The 22,488-nt window shown below is 49.7% G+C and overlaps 1 protein-coding gene across 1 annotated transcript in view; it reads left to right on the top strand.

The window, feature by feature from the left end:
• The window catches only part of LOC144180059 (uncharacterized), a 64,893-nt gene that overhangs the window by 13,743 nt on the left and 28,662 nt on the right, over positions 1 to 22,488 (top strand). The window contains exons 5-6 of the mRNA XM_077708467.1: positions 4,695 to 4,844; positions 17,297 to 17,708. Of these exons, the coding sequence (XP_077564593.1) occupies positions 4,695 to 4,844; positions 17,297 to 17,708 (562 nt within the window). The remainder of the gene's footprint in view (positions 1 to 4,694; positions 4,845 to 17,296; positions 17,709 to 22,488) is intronic.

Genomic DNA, 22,488 nt, shown 5'->3' on the forward strand with positions numbered 1-22,488 from the left:
TGTGCAGGAGGGTGGGCGTGACGATGATCGAAAAGGACAAAATCAAGCATATCTGCAACGGCATTTCTTACAACGCCTTTAAAATGGTGCTCGCTAAGAATCCACAAACGTTTGCCGTTGTCATAAACCCCGTATCACAGTTACGATGAACTCAGGAAACAGCGAGTTCTGACGCGGCGATCCGTTGCCAAGCACGGGTCATGGTCGAGCATAACTGCTGAGACCGACAACAGCCCCTCGTCAGCGCGCATACAGCAATTCATCCGGGAAGAAGTTGGTCGTCAGCTTTCTTTGGTCTCTTATACACCCATGCCTGACGCCAGCCTTGCCCCTTCCCTTAGAATTGCTATACAGCAGCAAGTGGCAGACGCACTCCCCGGCTCCTGCCAACACGCTCCCGTGGCCACTTCTTTGATCGGTACCGACATAGCGCTACCGACAGCGGCTCCCCTCTTATGTGACCACCGCGCCACCTCTGCCCGTTGCCGGGCCTCTGACGTACGCGGAAACCGTCACAAGGCCCGTTGTAGAAGCTATGCCAAGCCTGCTAATCGTCCAGGTCATGCCAGGACACTACGGTGGGGCCGCCGGATGACCTCATTGCTCAAGGAGGGTTTTGCCGGTTCCATACGTGGTGCAGAGACACCCGGGGCCACGGCCTGAAGCTTCCCATCCCACCAACGCTTGGCGCACCCAGGACAACCACCCCACCTGCTTTAATTGCAAAATGGCCGGACATGTGGCGCGTTACTGCCGTCACAGGACCATGACGGCTGCACAACAGCATTCCTGGAACTTCCCGCATGTTCCGCCGCAGCCGACTTAACGTGCGCCACCTAGTTTTCCTGTGAAGTCTTACCCTAGCGATTCTTCTGACACCGCCTACCGTCACTCGCAATCTCCAAGACGCTGCTTGTTGTCACCAATGCGCCGGCGTCCCTCAACTCACGCAGCGGTAAACTAAACGCCACAGTTCCGAAGGCAATAGCTGCGTCATCCTCGAACTTTCCAAAGCCTAACGTTTTACCCACGAACGTCATTGGCATATTCATTGAGGGCGTCACTATCCACGCGCTAGTCGATACTGGAGCTGGACTTTGTCATAAGCTGGCAGCTTTGTCGCCGTTTTAAGAAGGTTATGACAACTTATTCTGGCCTCTCATAACGTACTGTTTCAGCGCATCCCGTGGAACCCGTCTGTTCGTGCTCGGCGCGGGTGCTCATCCAACACGCTGTATACATTATCGAGTTTATCGCTATTTCTTGATGCTCTCACGAAGTCATCTTGAGGTGGGATTTCTGTTCTCGTCACAACGCAATCATCGACTGCGCCCATGCTGAGGTTGAGTACTCTGCGCTGTGTGATGCGCAACTGGAATATTTATCTACAGCGCTTCATGCAAAGCTTCTTGTTGCCGCAGAAACGCCTATTACTTCATGCTGCGCCATCCTTGTGCCCCCATTCTGCCATTTTCCTTGTGACGTCAGTGCACTCTTCACCCCTACACATTTGTTGTACGAACGTCGATGTCTATTGCTGCCCTATGCTGTCCTCACTGTTCGCGATGGTCACACTGCCATGTTGATTTGCCATTCTGGGGCAAGCCCGTGCTCCTTGCTCCGCGGAGAATGCGTTGGACACGTCGAGTTCACCGTATCCGCCGAAGTTTCCGAGGATCGAATGCAACATGAGTTCAACGGACTCTGCTCACCTCCTGCCACTCCATTTCCGCCGTCTTGTAAACTTTTTGGTCGTGCTATCGACGCTGACTTTACGCAGCAGAACCAACGAGACATGCTTCCCAGACTGCTTCATCAATTCCATTCGGCCTTCGAGTGTGCGCAGACGGCGCTTGGCGGTACTTCGACAGTCAGCCACACAACCGGCCCTTCTCTCATGCGCCTATACGGCAGCGGCTTTACCGCGTCGCCCGTTTTCAAACGCGCGTAATTGACGAGCAAGTGGACGCCATGCTCCAGCGCGGCATCATTCGGCACTCGAACAATCCCTGGGCGTCACCGGTTGTACTTGTTCGGGAAAAGACAGTTCCATCTTTTTTGCGTGGACTACTACCGCCTAAACAAAATAACCTGCAAGGATCTCTACCCGTTGCCGCGCATCGGTGGTGCACTGGGTTGTCTTGTAGGAGCAGAATATTTTTCATCCCTAAATCTACGTTCGGTGTACTGGCAGGTGCCGATCGCGGAAGCAGATAGCCCGAAGACGGTTTTCGTAACTCTGGACGGCTTGTCATGCCGTTCGGACTGTGCTACGTTCGAACGCATGATGGACGGCATTCTTCGGGGTCTAAAATTGAACATTTGCCTATGCTACCTGGATGATGTCAAGTTTTCTTCCGACATTAAGACACATCTCTACCAGTTTGGGCAAGTGTTTACATGTCTGAAAGTCACAGGACTGCAAATTAATCTCAAGAAATGCCGATTTACTGTTCGCGAGCCAACAATCCTTGGTAACGTCGAGTCCATTGATGGCGTTATCCCCGATCCAGTGAAGCTTCGGGCTGTAGCGGAATTGTCGAAGCCGACCTCGATCAAAGCGCTTCACAGCTTCATTGAACTATGCTACTATTTCCGTCGCTTCGTTCGTAACATCGCCTCTGTCATTTCTCCATTCATGCTGTTGGTTAGCAACAAAACGGGAATTGCAGCAAGGTGAGCAGCTTCCGACAAGGCATATACAACGCTAAGCCCCTTGCTTACGTCCCCGCCTGTGGTTCGGCATTTGGATCCGTCGGCCCCGACCAGAGAGAGAGAGAGAGAGAGAGAGAGAGAAACACTTTTCATTCCTGGCCAGGCTTAGTACGTACGGTGGAGACGCGGAAGCGCAGCTCTATAGGCCCGTGCGCTGTCGACCAGGGTGCGCTGGGACTGGGCGTACGAGCGCGCGAGGGTAGACAGCCAGGAGTCGGGGGGGGGAGGGTAGGAGGTTGGGTCGTGGAAGAAGCAGCAGGGTGGGGCAGTGCCAGATGGAGTGGTGGGTGTCTTCGTAGTCGAAGGAGTGGGCCCGACCGAAATACACACCGATGAGAGTAGAGTAGGCCTGGGTGTTGTTCTCGCTCAAAGAAAGCCCGGATTCGACGAGTAGGTGGTAGTATACGCAAGCTGAACGCTCACGAACGCGGAGAGACCTATCTGACCGACTGGTGCGGTGGGCGCTCCGCATTCATCACTACGTCATTCGCGTGGTGTATCACTCGGGGCGCTAGCATCACGACGCTGTTGCTCCGATGTCGCTAGACGAGGCTAGTAAAACTAACTAGGACTGGTCCTCTGCATCACCCCTAGAAGTCGACTCAATGCTGGCTGAACAACGAAAAGACCCGTTGATTGTTTATCTGCCCGACTGCCTATCAGACCCATCAAACACTTCAGTATCTCGGGCACTACGGTGTCAAGCGTGCCACTAAGTTATTAGTGGTGACCTTCTGTATACGCACAATTACCATCCCGATTGTTTGGTTGGTTTCGTGCACCTTCATAGCATACACCGGATGCCAAGTGCCGGTTATAAAGGTTGCATACCCGCAAGGCACAGCTTTGCCGGCTGAGGTCGGCGGGCTGGTGACGGAGCGCACGCGCGTTCGAAGGTCGTATATACGCCTGTCGTTCTCAATCCTGACAAGAACGTCAGCGTCAAGCTCATCGTCCGTAAGGCTCGCCTAAATCTGGATGCCCACCTTGTCCAAGTCTTATGCTTGTCCAGAATAATGTGGAGATGCGCCTGTAAGTCGAGGATCAGTGCCGCCCCGTTCTGCCGCAAAGCGTAGAGGGCGGTCATCTGCTTCGTGACGGTGGTGCGTAGAACATTGCGGCGCCGAAGAAGCGCGTCCATGGCGCGAGACGGCGTGATCTAACGGGTTTCGGCACCAGGAATTGTCTGGCGAGAGGAACCACAAGGCCCGGCGCACGGCTATCCAAATGCCAGCGAGGCAACTGCCTCGCTCGTGACATGACCTCGCACTGACTAAGCTGGTGGAGCGCTTCTCCCTCTTTATTTGCAACACCCTTTGTGACGTGCCCCCTAAATAGGCCATTTAAGTATACCGCCTGATGTTCTTCCAGAAGCTATTAGATTGGGTTACGTGACCAAATGGGTTCGTAATAGTTATTACCCGAACGCATTAACCCCAGTGAACAACGAATTATTGTTGCTAAGTCGTGGTTTTTTATTGTTGAAAGCTTCAGGAGCATTCCTACAAGTATCAAACGTTAAAAAGCCTATCAGAATCATGTATTTTTATCCAGCTGTGATAGCTACAAAATTGTCTGACATTAGAACATCTCAGCAGCCGCGAGAGCAATGCTGCTTCCCTGTTTTTACTCCATTTGGAACCGCATCTCCTGCGTCTACCGAGCATGTTGACACCAAAACAATTGGACGGCTTCGATAATTCTTGTTCAACAATACCGTACCGTTTCGCGTGAAGTTTTGAGCGAATGATGAAGTTTTTAATGACATATTTATGTTTTGCCAGTACCAGTGTTGAAACCGAAGGAAGGATAAATGAGGCGGAATGCCTAAACAGTTCTCATACTGACACTGGCTCTTTCATCTGCTCTTAGATACACGTCTTGTTTTCAAAAGGAAAACGTGTCGTATGTCGTGCACTACCTTATTTCAAGTCTTTTTGTTGTAGTAATGGCGATTCTGTGATTTGCACTCCTTATAGGTGTTGTACCGCGAGATGCCCATGGTGCCTCCGTTTCTGGATGTCAAGGACTACCGCAATGCCTTCTTCTTCGCGCTTTCCATCGCCTTCTGCCTGCCACTCATCTTCAGGATTGGTGATGTCGCCAAAGAAATAAACTCAGGCCTGCTTGTAAGCGCTCATACTTAATACCATCACTCTTCTAGCGGTAAAACCTTTAATTTCTCCTCGCGTGATGTGGGATTTGTTTCTGTGGATATAACATGCGCAACAAAACAGTACATACTTTCCCTAATTGGCGTCCATTGCAATTCTCGCTTGATCACAATGACAGTGTTCTGCAGTTCGAATAATGGTCCATCGTGACAATCATCTTTTATCACCCTTAGAATTTCACGTTTGCGTTTAAGTTGCAGTGGGAACGTCGTGGGCAGCGTGGGCACGTAGATTATTGGCTGAGGGCCTTGTGATTAACGATGGGAATAAAAATATAGCGGGGGAAGGGGGAGATCACCGGAATATTGAGGGAAGTCGGGAGGGGCAGCACTCGGAAGGTAATGACGCACTGTGAGAGGGGTGGGATTGGAACGTCTGCAGCACAGTCGCTGGTGGTCAGATATTTACATAGCCGGAAAGCATTTATAATTCTGAAAGCATACGGCACAAGCCTTATTCACGAGATGCTCCTCTTAGCACCTCAGAGTGCTGCAATTCAACGAGAGAAGAGCGATGTACGACATGACAGGGTAGGGCTCGGTAAGTTTAGCGGTTATTTATTTTGTATTTGTTTATTTATTTATTTATATATTTATTATTTATTTATTTATTTATTTATTTATTAGAATACCCTTAGGGCTCGTAGGGCATTACAGAGGGTGTGCATACAACATTTCATAACACACAATGAAATAAAGACAAGGAAAAAAACAAAGAAAAGAAACAAGTCTGAGAAGCGCAAATTACGAAGGCAAGATAAATCAACTGGAAAAAAAGAATGTGTATGTAATAAGAATTCAAGCCTATAAAAGACAAAGATAGATAATGGAAACTGCGTATAGTTACAAAAATTCCTGAGAAATCGCAGTCTTGAACAACAAAGGGTCTGTTATCGTTAGAACGGAAGATGGAAGGTGGTTCCAATCGGCACACGTTTTCGGTAAGAATGCTGCTGAAAAGAATTTCGTGCGGGAAAACGGAATGGCAACCTTATGCTGGTGATCAATGCGTGATGAGTGGTATGATAGTTGTGAATTGAGGCCTCGTCTCATTGATGGGTTGTGAAAAAAATATCTTGGATGTCACGAATCCTGGATGTCACAAATCTCTATTTAGAGGATTCCTGGATTTAACGAAAATTTTCATCTCCCTATTGCCAAGCCCATTGAAACCCATGTGCTTGCGATTTCTATGTAACGAATGCATTGCCACGGTTATTATTGATGTAACGAATTCACTACGATAACGGGCCATTGTTTTTTCCACATTCTCTGAAAAATCGGATGAAGAACTGCAGTATTTGAACTTCGCCCTCACGGCAAAATACAGTGCGTTTGTAGTGTGAGTGCGGTATCGGTTAGATGCTAGTAGGCCTGGCTCTTAGCTGTCATCGTGTAGTCACGCGTCTTCACTGGTTCCTCTGGTGCCGGTTTGTCGATGATGAGTTCTGTTGCCAGGAGACAAAAAGTTGTGTCTTTTCAGGACAAGCTCGCAATTTTAAATGCTGTCTCCGCCGGTGAGAAAGAAGTCCGCTGCCCGAGACAGTATGCCAGCTAACACCCACTAAACAATTTCGAATGCTGAAATGAGCTTCAATTTCGCGAAAATCCACCATTTCAGCATAAGTTTTCTCCGTGAAGCAGGTTAAGGCAATTGAAAGTGTAAAAACGCCAAAGTGATACCTAAGTTACGTATGTGAATGCAGGGGTACTGACTTTGCTTCTTTGTGGAGCCGTGTAGTGACTAAGGTTGTGGTAGAGAACCAAGCGGACATCAGGGAGTTTTCCAGCGTGAAATAAATCCTTTACGGGTGAGTTCACCCTCACTATGTCCTGCATTTTAGTTTCATTCCTGCATCAATCCCGCGAGCCTTACCTCGGCACACGCATGTAGCGAAGACATGCGTGTAACCGAAAATTGCGAATTTTTGCCAACTTCGCTATATCCCCGTTTAACCAGTAATAGTACCGGGCTATTCGGGTTCCCTCACCTCAGTCGTGTGGAGCACAACGCTAGTAGCATGTACACTGCGGGTTTGATCTTGGGCAGGCGTTGTCTCTTTTCCCCGAATCGACCAATTCTCCACCTTTTGTGCGCGCCTTTTTTTGGGTCGACTGTTACTACGGAGAGGAGACAGTCGGGCTGCGAAGGCACAGGAAAAACGCTACCAGTAGAGCATCCCCGATTGTGCAGAGGGCGTCCAGCGACTGCGTATGCGACGGAATTTCCTTCGTCACTGCAGGCAACGGTACCTCTTGTCTTAATAAAATGGATTGTTGGGTGAGTTGGTTCATGGCTTCAAGAAAATTAAAAAGAGCGCAAAGGACCAGGACAAAGAAACACAGTAGACGGGACGCGCGCTCACTACCAACTAGTTTATTTCGAAAACCCTTCCCACATTTAAATGTCAATACATCAGGGGCGCGCCTGCGCACAGAAGACCTAAAAAAGGCAAGCCACATGCGCGCTACCGATTACGGCACAAAAGGCGGAACTCACTCTCCCGCAAATACACCGATGTCTGGCTGACACCATCTTTGCCCCTTTTTTTAATATGGTATGCCTCCAAAAGTTCACGTGCCACCGTATCCCTGCTGCGGCCCAGTATCTTCAACTGATTAAACAGAGGCACGCATTTACATTCTGCGCAGTGCGCCGGAAGATTCGCACCGGAATCCTTTGTTTTCAACAACAGATTCAGAGGTTGCGGTCGTCAGGGTATCCAAATATCATCTTGGTGGCGACTGTGGAATCCCTGCTGCAGAAACTAAAAGGCACGGCGAGGGAAAAAGAAAGGCAAAAGAGCTCCGAGAGGCCCGAGGTGATTCCATATATCCACAAGGTGACACATAACCTTAAGAAAGTGGCGAACAGGCACAATGTACCCGTTGTTTTTTCAGCGCCGCGAAAGCTGGCAAAGTTGTGCGCGCGCATCCCTGGGGATGCCAGAAAAGGTGCTGCCTGTGGTAAAAAGCCCGCACTGCGTTATGTGGATTGCACAGTGGCTGCAGTATATGAGTTGCCACTGGACTGCGGCAAGTCCTACATAGGACAAACCGGCCGATGTGTCAATGACCGGGCCCGCGAACATGAGCTGTCCCTCACAAAGGATTCCGGTGCGAACCTTCCGGCGCACTGCGCAGAATGTAAATGCGTGCCTCTTTTTAATCAGTTGAAGATACTGGGCCGCAGCAGGGATACGGTGGCACGTGAACTTTTGGAGGCATACCATATTAAAAAAGGGGCAAAGATTGTGTCAGCCAGACATCGGTGTATTTGCGCGAGAGTGAGTTCCGCCTTTTGTGCCGTAATCGGTAGCGCGCATGTGGCTTGCCTTTTTTAGGTCTTCTGTGCGCAGGCGCGCCCCTGATGTATTGACATTTAAATGTGGGAAGGGTTTTCGAAATAAACTAGTTGGTAGTGAGCGCGCGTCCCGTCTACTGTGTTTCTTTGTCCTCGTCCTTTGCGCTCTTTTTATTTTCTTGAAACCTCTTGTCTAGGAGCGGTACTAGTATGGAGCGGGAATAGGTATATTGCGGTGGAGGTGCGGGGTAATTCCATGTACTTCGAACCAGGCGAGTTTACCGACCCACACGAGCGTCCTCTGGAGACAACACCAGTGCACAAGTCAAGTCGCCGTATTCGAGGTCTACCACCAGAATTTGGCCTGCTGGTGAAGCCTCCACGCGTCATAACAACCACTACGGTTCGCGAAACCAATCAGGGCAGCGGAGCCTTCTCCCGCTGGTGGTGCATCGGCATGCCGCACACACTGCGGCCGTTCCACGGCTACATCTTCGAATACGTCGAGGACTGGCTCGATCATTTCGATTGAGTCGCTGCGTTCAATGAGTGGGACGACACACGTAAGCTGAGAAGCGTTTACTGCTCACTCAGAGAGCCGGCACAGACGTGGTACGAAAACCACGCGCCTACATTTACAAGGTGGTTGGAGTTTCGGCGACAATTGCTCGAAGACTTCAAAAATAGCGAGCGGAAGTAAAAGTCGGAAATTGCTCTACAGTCCAGCGCGCAAAAACGAAACTAGAGCGTCTCTATATTCGTCGAGGACATGACGCACTTGTTTCGTCGAGCTGATCCTCTTATGAGTGAAGCAAAGAAGGTGCGCAACCTGATGCGCGGTGTGAAGGAACAGCTAGCTATTCGCTGGCCTTGTACGCAGCCCGCTAAAAACGGTTGCTGACTTCGTTCGGGAAGCGACCTCAATGAAGCGGGCCCTGCAGCAGCGCAACATGCAGTACGGGCGTCAAGCCAGTGTGGCCGCCTGCGCTTCAGCGGTCAACGATGAACACGCTCTCCGAGAGCTCGTGAGGAGCGTCGTGCGTGAGGAACTGCGGCTTCTTCAGCAGAGTGACTGTTGACCAACTTTCGCTGCCTTTACCGACGTCGTTGGAGACGAAGTTCGGCGAGCAATGGCACCCACGGCACCGGCTGATGTTGCAAGGCCTGTTCGAACGTACACGGGTGTGTGTCCTATGCTGGCTCCAACAGTGGAACGTCGCACTTACACGGACGTGCTGCGCACGCTGACCTCGGCACCTCCCCAGGTGTTACCAACTGTGACACAGCCGTTCGGGCGCATGGGGAACCCGGCCACACGATAAGAACCACGACGTCTCGAACGGAAAGCGACCGTGTGGCGCACATCAGACAATTGGCCCCTGTTCTACCATTGTGGTGAAGAAGGCCACGTGTTCCGTCACTGCCGTTACCGCCGCCTGGGACTTCGCGGGTCTCGCCGAACGCACCTCGTCCGCGCTACGGGGATCCACCACGAGAAATCGAGGAGTACCTTTCCGCCTACGAGCTGACGTCAACTTCGCCCACTACTCATCCGTCCCGAACGCCTACCCCTCGCAAGTACTCATCACCGAGCCGTCCCGGCTCTCTTCGATGTGGTGGGAACCGGTCTCCGAGCCCACACTGGGGAAACTATACCCAGTGACCTCCATGGTTGAGGACGCTGCGCCTAAAGCTCAAGAACCTCCACCGACGCAACAACATCTACATTACGACCACCGAAATCGAACGTTTATTGAAGCGAACGAAATTTTTTTGGCGACATCCCGGTCCTCCTCGACAACCACTCGGTAACAGTTCTCGTCGATACCGGCGCTGACTATTCTGCTATTAACTGCTCAGTCGCGTGCAAGCTGCGTAAAGTAACGACGCCATGGTGTGGACCGGCAATCCGCACAGCTGATGGCCACCTTGTTGTGCCGACTGGTGTGTGCACCGCCGGAATTCAAATTCAAGATTCAACTTTCCCCGGATATTTTTCCGTGTGGCGGGAGTGCTCGAAACAACTTATACTCGGTTTGGACTTTCTCCGGGATTACGGGGCCGTGATCTACTTGCGGGATCTTTTGGTTACATTTTGGAACCCTCTGTCAGTCAATGACGAGAGGGACCTCTCCAGACCTGCGCTTCGAATTTGCGACGAGATTGTTACTTTACCTCCCCGAAGCAGTATGTGCGTTGCTGTTGAGTGCGAGAAATCACCTGTCAGTGGCGGTATCGTCGAACAAGTCGTTTTTCTGCTGCTCGACCGACAGGTCTGCGGAGCCCGTGGCCTCGTGGACATCAGCAACCAACCAACAGAAATACTGCTTACGAACTTCAGTCCGGAACACCAGCATTGATCACACAGAACAGCAGTTGCTTACCTGGACGCAGTAAGCGACGAGGAAAGGAATCTTGTTCTGGGAGGCTTGTCCACGCAGAAGGAATCGGAGAAGGTCGCCAAAATTGGCGTAAACCCTGACCTTCCGATGTCCCAACAGCAACAGCTTCGCGATGTTCTCGACTTGTTTGGCGACTGCTTTGCTGAAACGTCTAAAGTTCGATAAACAACCATCGCCAAGCATCGCATCATCACCGACGAACACGAGCGACCAATTCACCAACACCCTTACCGAGTTTCAATGGAAGAACGCGAGCCTATTCGTCGCCAAGTGGAAGACATGCTCCGAGACGATGTCATCCAGCCGTTGAGAAGTCCTTAGGCATCCCCGGTCGTCCGTGTTGAGAAGAAAGACGGTACTCTTCGTTTTTGCGTTGACTACCGGAAGCTTAACAAACTTACGAAGAAAGACGTCTATCCTTTGCCGCGGATTGATGACTCGTTGGATGGGTTGCACAATGCTAGATTTTTCTCGTCTATTGATTTGCGCAGTGGTTAATTGGCAAATTGAAGTAAATGAATGAGACCGTGAAAAAAACAGCCTTCGTTACTCCGGACGGCCTCCACAAATTTAAGGTCCGGCCGTTTGGTTTGCGCTCCGCCCCCGCCACTTTCCAGCGGATGATGAAGACTGTTCTATCTCGAATAAAGTGGCAGACGTGCCTTGTATATTTGCACAACGTGGTAGTGTTTTCTAGAACGTTCGAAGAGCACGTAGTGCATATGAGAGCAGTTCTTGAGGCCATCCGATCCGCCCAACTGTCGTTAAAACCAGAGAAGTGCCACTTTGGGCCACCTGGTCAGCTTCCAAGGCGTCCGCCGTGACCCCGACAAGATTGCTGCTGTCGCCGCTTTCCCAACACCAAGCGACAAAAATGCAGTACGCCGTTTACTCGGCCTCTGCGCGTACTATTGTCGCTTTGTGGAGAACTTTTCCGATATAGCGGAGCCGTTAACTCGCCTAACACAGAATGATGTGCAGTTCAGTTGGGGCCCAAAAGAGTGTGAAAGCGTTCGACCAACTGAAAAGTCGGTTGCAGACTCCACCTGTGCTCGGCCACTTTGACGAGGACGCTGAAACTGAACTGCATATTGACGCAAGCATCATCGGGTTAGGTGCAGTGCTTGTACAGTGGCAAGATGGTATAGAGCGGGTTATCGCTTATGCGAGCCGTACTCTGTTACACGCCGAAGCCAACTACTCTACAACCGAGAAGGAATGCTTGGCTGTTGTGTGGGCCATCACCAAATTTCGGCCATATCTCTATGGACGACATTTCAAAGTGGATACTGACCATCACTCTCTGTGCTGGTTGGCCACCTGAAAGACCCGTCTGGACGTCTCGCTCGCTGGAGTGTCCTGCTACAGGAGTTCGATGTCAGTGTCGCCTACAAGTCCGGCCGTAAACACAGCGACGCAGACTGCCTCTCCCGCGCCCCAATCAATGAAATGTCTACAGAGAAAGACGATGATGGCGGCTTTCTTGAAGGCGTCACTCCTTCTGACCTTGCTCAAGACCAACGAAAAGACCCGGAGCTTCGCCCAGTTATCCATTACCTCGAAGGATGCACCTCTCAGCTACCAAGATCTTTCGCACGCGGCCATACATCATTTTGTCTGCGTGACAACATCATGTATAAAAAACAATTTGATGCCACGAAAACCGCATACTTGCTCGTTCCACCAAGAAAACTACGTGCAGCAATTCTCCAAGCATGTCACGATGAACCGCCTTCCGGACATCTCGGCTTCGCCCGTACCTTAGCCCGCATACGACTACGGTATTACTGGTCGAAGCTTGCGGTTGATGTCAAGCAGTACGTATAAATTTGCCGAGACTGCCAGACGCAGAAAACGCCGCCCGAAAAGCCCCCCGGTCTACTCCAACCGGTTGACCCTCCAAAATTACCGTTTCAGCAGATCGGTATGGATCTTCTCAGGCCTTTTCCTTTGTCATCTTCTGGCAACAGATGGATCGTCGTCGCTATGGACTACTCAACGCGTTACTGTGAAACAAAGGCCCTTCCCCGAAGCACGGCCACAGAAGTTGCCAAGTTCTTTATCAAGAACATCGTCCTTCGTCACCGTGCCCCGACAGTTGTTATCACGGACAGGGCAGCTGCGTTCACAGTACAACTTCTTAAAGAAGTGTTACATCTCAGCTGCACAAGCCACCGGAGGACAACCGCCTACCACCCGCAGGTGAACGGACTAACGGAGCAGCTAAACAAGACCATTACCGATATGCTCTCTATGTACAGGCGTCCTCAGAATAAACCCGACCAAGCGAGCGGCGCGCGATAACTATCGGCGCGACACCTTCCGGCCCAGCGCCTGCTGTCGAGATAGCGGAGGGCGCATGCGTGTCCCTCCCTATAGTTTGTGCATGTCAGTTTCCTTGATTACGGCTGCAGCACTTCGTTCCTGTCGAATGCGACGCGCGGCGGCGCCTTTCCCGGCGCACCTACCCAGCGGGCATGATGGTTGGCAGCAGCCGGTAGCGTGCGACATGCGCTGATACCGCGTAACTGTGCGTTCATCTGAAAATGTTTATTCGGCGCTCTTTTTATCATTTTATTGACTCGAACGCTAACTGGCGTTGAAGAAAGGCTGCGATAAAGATTCACACATGACTGAACCAGTGCTGGTCGTTATGCGACGAACACACAGTTGATAGCAAGAACTGAAAACAGCGATGGTTTATTAGCTTCGGAAAAATAGACCGAAATACACAACTGTCGGTGTGAGGGAATTGCTATCGAAAAGCAATTAACCGTTTCCTTCTATGTCACCCATTGGACAGTGATAGCTACGAAGCGTATAAAGCGCGTAAGCCGTCCTGCATGGCCATATTCGTGAAGAATGCCGTCCCGCGTCGCAATCGAGCAACGGAGGCACGTCGTGCGACTTTTCATCGAAGGGACTACTCAGCGGGAAATTTGCCGCCTCACCGGGAGGACTAGGACTTCTGTAAGCCGCGTTATTCAAGTCTACCGGGATGATCAGGGCAGACTTATTGACGCTGAGCGCAGCGGGTGGCCTAAAGTCACCAGTGAGGAGCAGGAACTACTGATTGTCGCAGCCGCTGTGGCAGATCCCTTCTTGTCTGCAAAATAAATTCGACAGGAGCTGTCATTGAATGTCTCTTGCGAGACAATTCGAAGACTACTGAAGGAGGCGGGACTCGGGAGTTGCGTGGCAGGCGGCTTACAGAAGTCCTAGTCCTCCCGGTGAGGCGGCAAATTTCCCGCTGAGTAGAGAGAGCGAGAGAGAAATGACTTTATTGAACATTTGTCCAGCGGGAGGAGACGGGTCGTCCCTCCGATGAAAAGTCGCACGATGTGCCTCCGTTGCTCGATTGGGACGCGGGACGGCATTCTTCACGAATATGGCCATGCAGGACGGGTTACGTGCTTTATACGCTTCGTAGCTATCACTGTCCAATGGGTGACATAGAAGGAAACGCCTAATTGCTTTTCGATAGCAATTCACTCACACCGACAGTTGTGTAATTCGGTTTATTTTTCAGAAAGCGAATAAATCATCGCTGTTTTCAGTTCTTGCTATCAACTGTGTGTTCGTCGCATAACGACCAGCACTGGTTCAGTCATGTGTGAATCTTTATCGCAGCCTTTCTTTAACGCCAGTTAGCGTTCGAGTCAATAAAATGATAAAAAGAGCGCCGAACAAACGTTTTCAGATGAACGCACAGTTACGTGGTATTAGCGCATGTCGCACGCTGCCGGCTGCTGCTAAGCATCACGCCCGCTGGGTAGGTGCGCCGGGAAAGGCGCCGCCGCGCGTCGCATTCGACAGGAACGAAGTGCTGCAGCCGAAATCAAGGAAACTGACATGCACAAACTATAGGGAGGGACACGCATGCGCCCTCCGCTATCTCGACAGCAGGCGCTGGGCCGGAAGGTGTCGCGCCGATAGTTTTCGGCCACCGCTCGCTTGGTCCGGTTTATTCTGTGACCGCCTGTACGTTGACGTCGACCACCGGAACTGGGATGCTATACTACCATACGTGACCTTCGCCTACAATACGGTGGCGCAGGAAAAAAACGGTTTACCTCGTTTCGCTTGGTGCATGGTGGAGACGTCCTGACAATGTTGGACTTCAAGCTTTCACCTGACGACTGCTCGGTTGTCACCACAGACGCCGAAGAAATCGCACAGCGTGCAGAGGCCACACGGCAGCTGGCTGGCCAGCTCATTCGATGCCATCAAGGAAATGATGCCAGGAGGTATAATGCGCGTCACAGGGAGGTTACATATCGACCTGGAGACCTCGTCTGGGTGTGGAGCCCTGTTCGCCGGAAGGGTTACTCCGAAAAATTGATGCGTCGCTACTTTGGACCCTAGAAGGTTCTCCGCCAGGCAAGCGACGTGAACTACGAATTTCTTCCTGAGGGCACTGTAAGTTCTCCTCGCACCACGTCACAGTCCGACGTCGTCCGCGTAGCGCGAATGAAGCCGTACTACACCCGCTTGACTGAATCTTGAACTGCTGTTTGCCGTACGACTCTCGGGACCATCAATCACCACGATGCATCGGGACGATGCTTTCTCAGGGGAGGGGGTAATGCCGCATGTCTGAAACAATCTCCCTGTTTGGGTATGTGTCTTTCTGAACATTGGGTCTGAGAAGACGAAGAGGCTAAGGTGCTACCATGGCAGCTCTGGTTGTGCGTCAGCTTTGGTGGCGTCTGTAGGTCTTTTAAGCCCAGTAAATACTGCTCTTCTACCTTTATTCGCGACAATATTCAGTCCATTTCTGCAACCTACATCGCGAGAAAAGACGGTCATGGGCATTCCTGAGGTATCGCTAATGCGCGACCAGAGATAACTCCGCAAGCCATGGACGTGTTGTACGAAACCAAAACCGAAATAGGCTTGAATAACTCTTGAAAAATAAACGCTGACTGCGTACGAACAGATAAATTTTTTTGCAAAAGCTACGAAAGTTTTTTCTGAAGAAACAAAACATGTTTTAACGAACCTAAACTGAAACAGGTTTGAAATATAGTCGCAAAATAAGCCACAACTGCATACCAGCACATATGCTGATTTCAAATAGTAATAAAGGTTACCCTAAAGAAACGAACATGGTGCACGGAACTGAAACCGAAACTGGTTTGAATAAATCTAGAAAAAAAACCGTAACAACTGCACGCCAACTCATATCCTTGTTGAAAATTCTACTAAAGTTTTCCTAAAAACACATCTTGCATGGAAGCTAAACCGATACAGGTTGGAAACCCTCTAGAAAAAAATTGGCTCAAATTCATGCCGTGAAGGTGGCTGGAAAACAAATCATTAAACGGAATCCGCAACCATTGCCCATGCGAATACTTGAAATAACATACGTGCCTCTGCCAAGGGTGAAAACACATATTCGGGCAGCCGTTACCTGGAATTCGAAGGGGCGGCGTCCCGAACGCAGCAGCGTCGGCCCCGGCCGGGCTACACGGCGGACGCCATCGCTGTAGCCAAGCCGTCACTTTAGCCCAGCCATGGGTCAGCAGAAAGAAAACGGAGAGGAGCGTCTTTGGAATGGTGAGACAGCATAACCTACCGGTCTTGATGTGCTAGCTCCTGGCTACAACACCACGCGATAGAAGCCCAGGCGCCGAAACAAGTTGGCATGTGAGCTTAGTGGTTCTCATTTATACCGATTTAAACAAGATACTCTAGTAAGTTTGAGAATACCAAGGCAGCTGAGGGAACTCCTATATTCGTTATTTATCAGAACCAGCTGCTCCTCTGGCCTTTTGCAATACCTATTAAAACACAACCGATCGGTACGCACCAATTTAGAAAAAGGAGTCCCATTCTTTTCAAGCGGTGCACAAAAGGTAGAGATTCTCTAGCGCCCAGATATCTGTATGCCGTCTCTACATTTTTCTTCCCACCGTGCAAAGCAATCTTCAGCGTATCTTTGTCGAACCAACCCTTAATTCCGTTGGGTTCGGGTTACCCCGGTGGTACTGTCGATCAAGTTAATCAAGCCGTGCGAAGGAAGCGCGCAATGGCAGTGAAACTGCGCCAAAAGAGGCCAACAACAACTGTCGGTAAAGCAGACGACAACGTCGACGGAATCATACCACACCAACATCCTCCAATCGCACACAATTTGACTCGAACCGCATACAGCAGGCAAATTCTGATGTTGGGGGTTGGGGACACATTAACACCTCATCCGCTGTTTATTGCGTTTCGTTTTACTCTGAAATCATACTTCTTTTTTGGCTATGTTATACTTTCGCCAAACATAAAAAAATGAAGCCCGGATGTTTAAACAATGGTTTGTGAAGTTATAGCCAGGTTACCCTAAAGATAATACTGCCTGAAGATGAGTTCTCTGCGCTACGTTACGCATGTTACGCTACCAGATATGTCCAAGACATCCCCCGCACAAATTTTGAGCACCGCCAAAGAACATGAAAGGGAAGCAAACTTTGGTGCTGTTAGGTAATGTGGCTCGTCAACAGATTAAACGGGTCATAGTGTTCTTCGAACGAAGTATTCAGAAGACGGGGCAACGCAGTTCTTTAATTCTCTATTTTCAATATTTCGTACAGTGAGTTAGACCCTGTGCAACTGCCGGTAGTATTTTCCTTGGTGTGATATTGCCCACGTTGGATTCAGGAGTGTCTTGCTGCCGCACTTATATATTTTATCTTGCACTTTTTGTTCCAGGAACAGCAGCACCTCATGGGTCTATCCCTGTTGCAGTTCTGGCTGGGGCATTTCTTGGCGGCGCTTATACTGGGCCTCGTTCAAGGTGGCTTGGTAATTTGCATCATCTACTTCAGCGTCAAAGACTTCGCAGCCCCGAAGGAGGACACAACAGCGTCTACCGATTACAATAGGCGGGCCACGTACCGGGCCCCCTTTCAACGCGGGATGACTGCACCGTGGTCAGCCCTCAACGGACGCGACTACCGTGATGGCTCAGACGAAAAGCTCCAACACGTGCGCGTTAGCCGTGATTTTCTCGACGTGCCATACCTGGGCCACCTGGACGCGTCTCTCTTAGTGGTCGCCTTCTTCCTATTCCACGTGTGCCACACGTTGCTTGGGCTGCTGATCGCCTGCGTCATGCCTTTGGGTAAGAGCGCCAGTTCCAGAGCTTGGCGGAATCACTCATGAATCCACTCTCAGACTCATTTCGACTCGAACTCACGCGTGAGTTTGAGAGAGCGAGGGGCTGGCGTGGCATGGTGAGTTTAAGCTTGAGTGAGCTTTACCAGAGTGAGCCCGAGTGAGTTTGCGCATGACTGAGTTTGAGTACGCCTGAGACTGAGTGACTTCTGAGCTCATTCTGAGTTAATTATGCATTTGAGTGCATTTTGAGTTTGAAGAGTGCTGAGTACATTTTGAGTTTTAGTACATTTTTATTCTTAGTACACTTTGAGTTTGGAGTCCATTTTAAGTTTTGAGTACATTTTGAGTTTTGCGTACATATGGCCAGTTCCGACAGCGGAACTCTCCGTATCAGCGATTCCACTGTACAGTATTTTGTACCACTACATACCATTTAAAAGCGAAGCTTTAGTTTTTTAACTGACGGCATCTGTTACGCAAAAACGCCCGGAAGGAAAGCCATTTTTTCTGACGATGATGATGAATAATCACGGGTGAGGTGAAGTAGAAACAAATGCTTTCCGTGGCCGGAATTCAACCTGCGCACCCTCGCGCCGTGAAACAGGCGTCTATCCGATTGCTTCATTTTGCCATGGCTGAAGCGGTTCGGTTTTGGAAAAGGGTGCATGATGCACAGACGACTACTAAAGAGGCCGTCACGAGAAAGCATTGCGTTTGACCATCATCGTCATTAGACGAAGGGGTGCATGACTTTTTTGGGTGTTTGGAGTCCTAACCTGTGGCCCGAAAGTTGTCAGTTCAAACCGTTCGAGGGGACCCTACACGACCATCATCTGCACCCACCTAAAACCAGGCAAGCTGTAAAGGACACTTAGCATGTTCTAAGTACTAATCTAAGGCAGAAAAAAATGTCATTTCAAAATGTTGATGCCTTTGTCAAGGCTTTCCAACCATTTTGTTCCAGCTCATGCACTGGTCTGCACGTCAATATTCCATGCATTCGAAAACATTGGGATGAGTTTTGCCTAATCTCGAACCTTCTCTCAAACACGGTTGACGTTTTTGCACTCGCTGAAATTAATGTCACTGACGACCTGTCCAGCACCTTCTGCCTTCCTGGCTACAGCAAACACTTCCTCACCGCCAAAAATAGCAGGGGTGGTGGTATTGCCGTGTTCATTAGGCACAGTTTCACAGTTTATTAGTTTCAAATATTAATACTGCATTTTCATCGGCAGAAGCTCTGACTTTTGATCTAACCAAAAAGGATCTTGTGACTCGTTTACTAGTTGTTTATCATCCTCCCTCCAAAAGTGCGCTTTGTTTTACAGAAGAAATGCGGAGGTGCGCAGGAAAACGTTCAGCTCAGGAAACTTGTGCATAATTGGGAGCTTCAACATCGACTTGCTGCGAAGCGAGCGGTCAGCTGTTAAACAATACTTGAACGTCTTTTCCGAATTCGGTATTGAGCCTCTTATCTGGGAACCCACAAGGGAGGAGTTCCTTAAAAATATACTCACCCTCACATGTATCGATCATGTCAACGTGCGATCATCCGACCAGTCTTGTGCGGCCGGGGCTGTAATTATGCAGAAATTAGCAGATTACTACTTTGTTGTGGGTGATTTAACCAAATCAACACTTTACAATCGGATCATACTCATACTGTCAGCATCTTAGATAAAAAAAAGTTTGACAAACAAATTCCTAGCTTTGACTGGAATTATTTCATTCTAGATAATAACAATGCCACTGCATATGAGAATTTCGTTCGCACGTAAAGCCAGATGAAGGAGGCGTGTAAGAAAACGGTAGTACTAAAAAAACGGAGGGCTGAGCATCAATGGATTACCCCTGGTGTTTTCGCACTGATAAAATAAAAAAAAATGCTTCGGGCGAGAGCCCCTGGCATGCGAAAGGCCCTGTCCCGAGCCCCTGGCAACACAGTGCTGCGCGACCAGTTCCGTATGGTGAGAAAGAGAGTGACCGCGCAGATTCGTATGTCAAAGAGGCAATTCTGTCGCGAACAGTTCAAAGCGTTTAGTCGCAATATGACTAAAACTTGGTCCTTAGTAAATCAATTACGAGGTAACGAACGCCTGTCTACAAAAAGCACAATAGAACGCAACTTTGGTTCCGGTACTTCCGACCTGGCCAACAAATTCAGTCAATCGTTTTCTTTGGGACAAAACTATCGAGTTTAGTGTGCAAGTAACAATATACTACCAAATCTTGTGTCATGGTCCGCATTTATCCCGTTTTTGACAGAGCCTGATCTCCTTTGCATAGTCAGTAGTTTAAACCGCAACAAATCATTAGTGCTTCATAACATAAACATAGGTGATCTCTGCATAGGTGTTGGGCATTTAAAATTTGTTATTTTGTTTTACTGAACAACCTCATTGAACATTGCTGTTGGCCAGACAGTCTAAAGTGCGGACGCGTGGTTTCCCTCTATAAAAACCGCAAAAAAGGACCCTTTACAACACCGCCCTGTATGAGTTGTATCTTGTTTTCCTCAAATTCTTGAAAAGCACATATTGGGTTTCATGACTTCCTTTGTAACAAAACATGAGTTACTGAGTGAACATCAATACGGGTTCATCTCCGGCGCGGGCACGCAGATGTTACATAAAAAGTTGTCCGATACCCTTCATAACAGCATAGATCAGAATGAGGTTTCGTTTGCGTTATTTCTTGATGCTAAGAAATCGTTATATACAGTAAACCATGGCATACTCTGTACAAATTATATCGTTATGGCTAGCGCGGACCATTTCTATCTCTGCTTTAAAGGGGCCCTGAAAGGCATTTTGAGCACACTAAATGAACTAGCGCAACCGTTAGATTGGGTCGTCAACGTCCTCTGTGCCAAGTATTACTCTTTTACGCGCAGCGGAAAGCACACACTTTTGTTGCAAAGTTTGTCGTTTTTTTCTCACCCTTCCCTTCGTGTTCTTGGACGCCGCCATCTTCACATTTCTACATCATCGATTCCCAGATGTTCGTCATGAGCTAGACATCCTGCTATTGGGCGGCTTTTGCACGCACTTCCGGCAAAGAGATGAGTCGTCTGCTCAGCGTTGGCTCGCCGGCTGCTCTGCCAGCGGAGTGCCGGAGTGCTTGGGCATTTTACGACAAACGAAGCAAGTGTAAAACAAGCGCTTAACCGTTTGTATTGAATGCAACACGGCCATACCACGACATGGATATTCTCTTACCTGAGTACGTTCCATAAATAAAGCGTTGAAGCCCCGTGGCACTTCTTTCGTGCAATCGCAGAGAACGCCCTGAGCCGAATGCCCGGGTTTGACGCATACATTTTATTCAACTTCAAAACAATCCAGAGATGCGTTTCTAACGAACACAACGTCACAACATGCGTTGAAAGTCTGAACCACGATTGACAGAGGATGGGTTGCCTCGTGCCCGTCGTAAATTCGGTACTCACCTCGCGCGGTTTGCGGGGACGAACAGCAAGTCACTTAACTCTGGCGCACAAGCCGATGGCTTTTAGCCACGCACACTGCACATACCCCATGCGAGGTTGAGTCGTACGTCGCTCGAGAAAGATAATCCAGACCATGGGAAGCACTATCCACCCGCAGAAGCACAACGTCGCATTTCATCGCGAAACAAAGGCGTCCACAACACACACACCATCGCCTCCTGTAATGCCAAACGCATCTCGCACTTCCCAATAGGAATGAGTGATACGCCTGCAGTGCCCAAATGTCGCGAAGTGGCGCCCCAAGCTGAACCGGGATCATGCAACTGTAACTGACTTCTGGAGTGGTTTGTGCCTTGTTACCAAGGCACCGATGTTTGAGATTGTCAAAGTAATGGCGCTCGCTCCAGCGCTAGAAAGCTCAGAGCCACGGCGGAGCATGTTTTGCCAACGTTGCCGCTCTCCACCACGCATCGCCCTAAGCTGAACTGGTCACATGATTGAAGCGTTTTGTGCACAGGTTCTGCATTGGTTTAATATGACTTTTTCACATGCCGCCGGCAGGAATTACCACCGCCGCAAAATAAGACCCGGCACCAGCGAGGCCACATCTGATACGGCGCTTTTTGGATAAACAGTGCGCGGTGCATTAAGGGAACGAGCGCACAACCCTCCCCGTGCGGCTGCGAGTTCGCCGCCGATAAAAAGTCATGTGCCGCCAGCAACGTACACCGCGAAAGGGCAAGGCCAGGCCGCCGCATACATGCGGCCAGATTTTTCGTTCGCTTTTCCAGCCTTGAGCGGAGTGCGGGATTCATGGTGTCAACAAAGCTTGCCCGTAGCAGACGACAGTCTGAGCAGCGCAATAGCGGAAGTACGTCACCGCTGCGGAGCGCAGCATCATGGGAGGCAAGGCTCGCGCGCCGTCAACAGCGGAGAGTAAGTCGAAAGGAGGAGGAAACGCGGAGCGACGATAATGCGCAGTTTTTTATTTACGATTTCTCAGCTAATACTCATCGCTTTAACAAAATTCTTTAGGGAGCAGATTGCAAATACATTGCTTTATTTGGGTACATGTACATCCATGCATCGGCGGAAGGTATTTCAGGACCCCTTTAAAATTACCTTCGGGATGGTTCTCAAGTGGTGTCACTTGGATCGGTGCGGAGTATTAGTATCAGACTAAGGAGAGGTGTCCCGCAAGGGTCTATCTTGTCACCTCTTCTTTTTAATTTGTATAAAATGACTTAGCTACTGTTGTTAAAACTTCGAAAATTTATCAATACGCTGATGACACTTTGTTGGTATCTGGCAAATCTGGTTATTCTCTCGATGT

This window comes from Haemaphysalis longicornis, unplaced genomic scaffold (assembly GCF_048455015.1).
Source record: "Haemaphysalis longicornis isolate Haplotype H1 unplaced genomic scaffold, Haemaphysalis longicornis Haplotype H1 scaffold_4, whole genome shotgun sequence".
Classification (NCBI taxonomy): Eukaryota; Metazoa; Arthropoda; class Arachnida; order Ixodida; family Ixodidae; genus Haemaphysalis; species Haemaphysalis longicornis.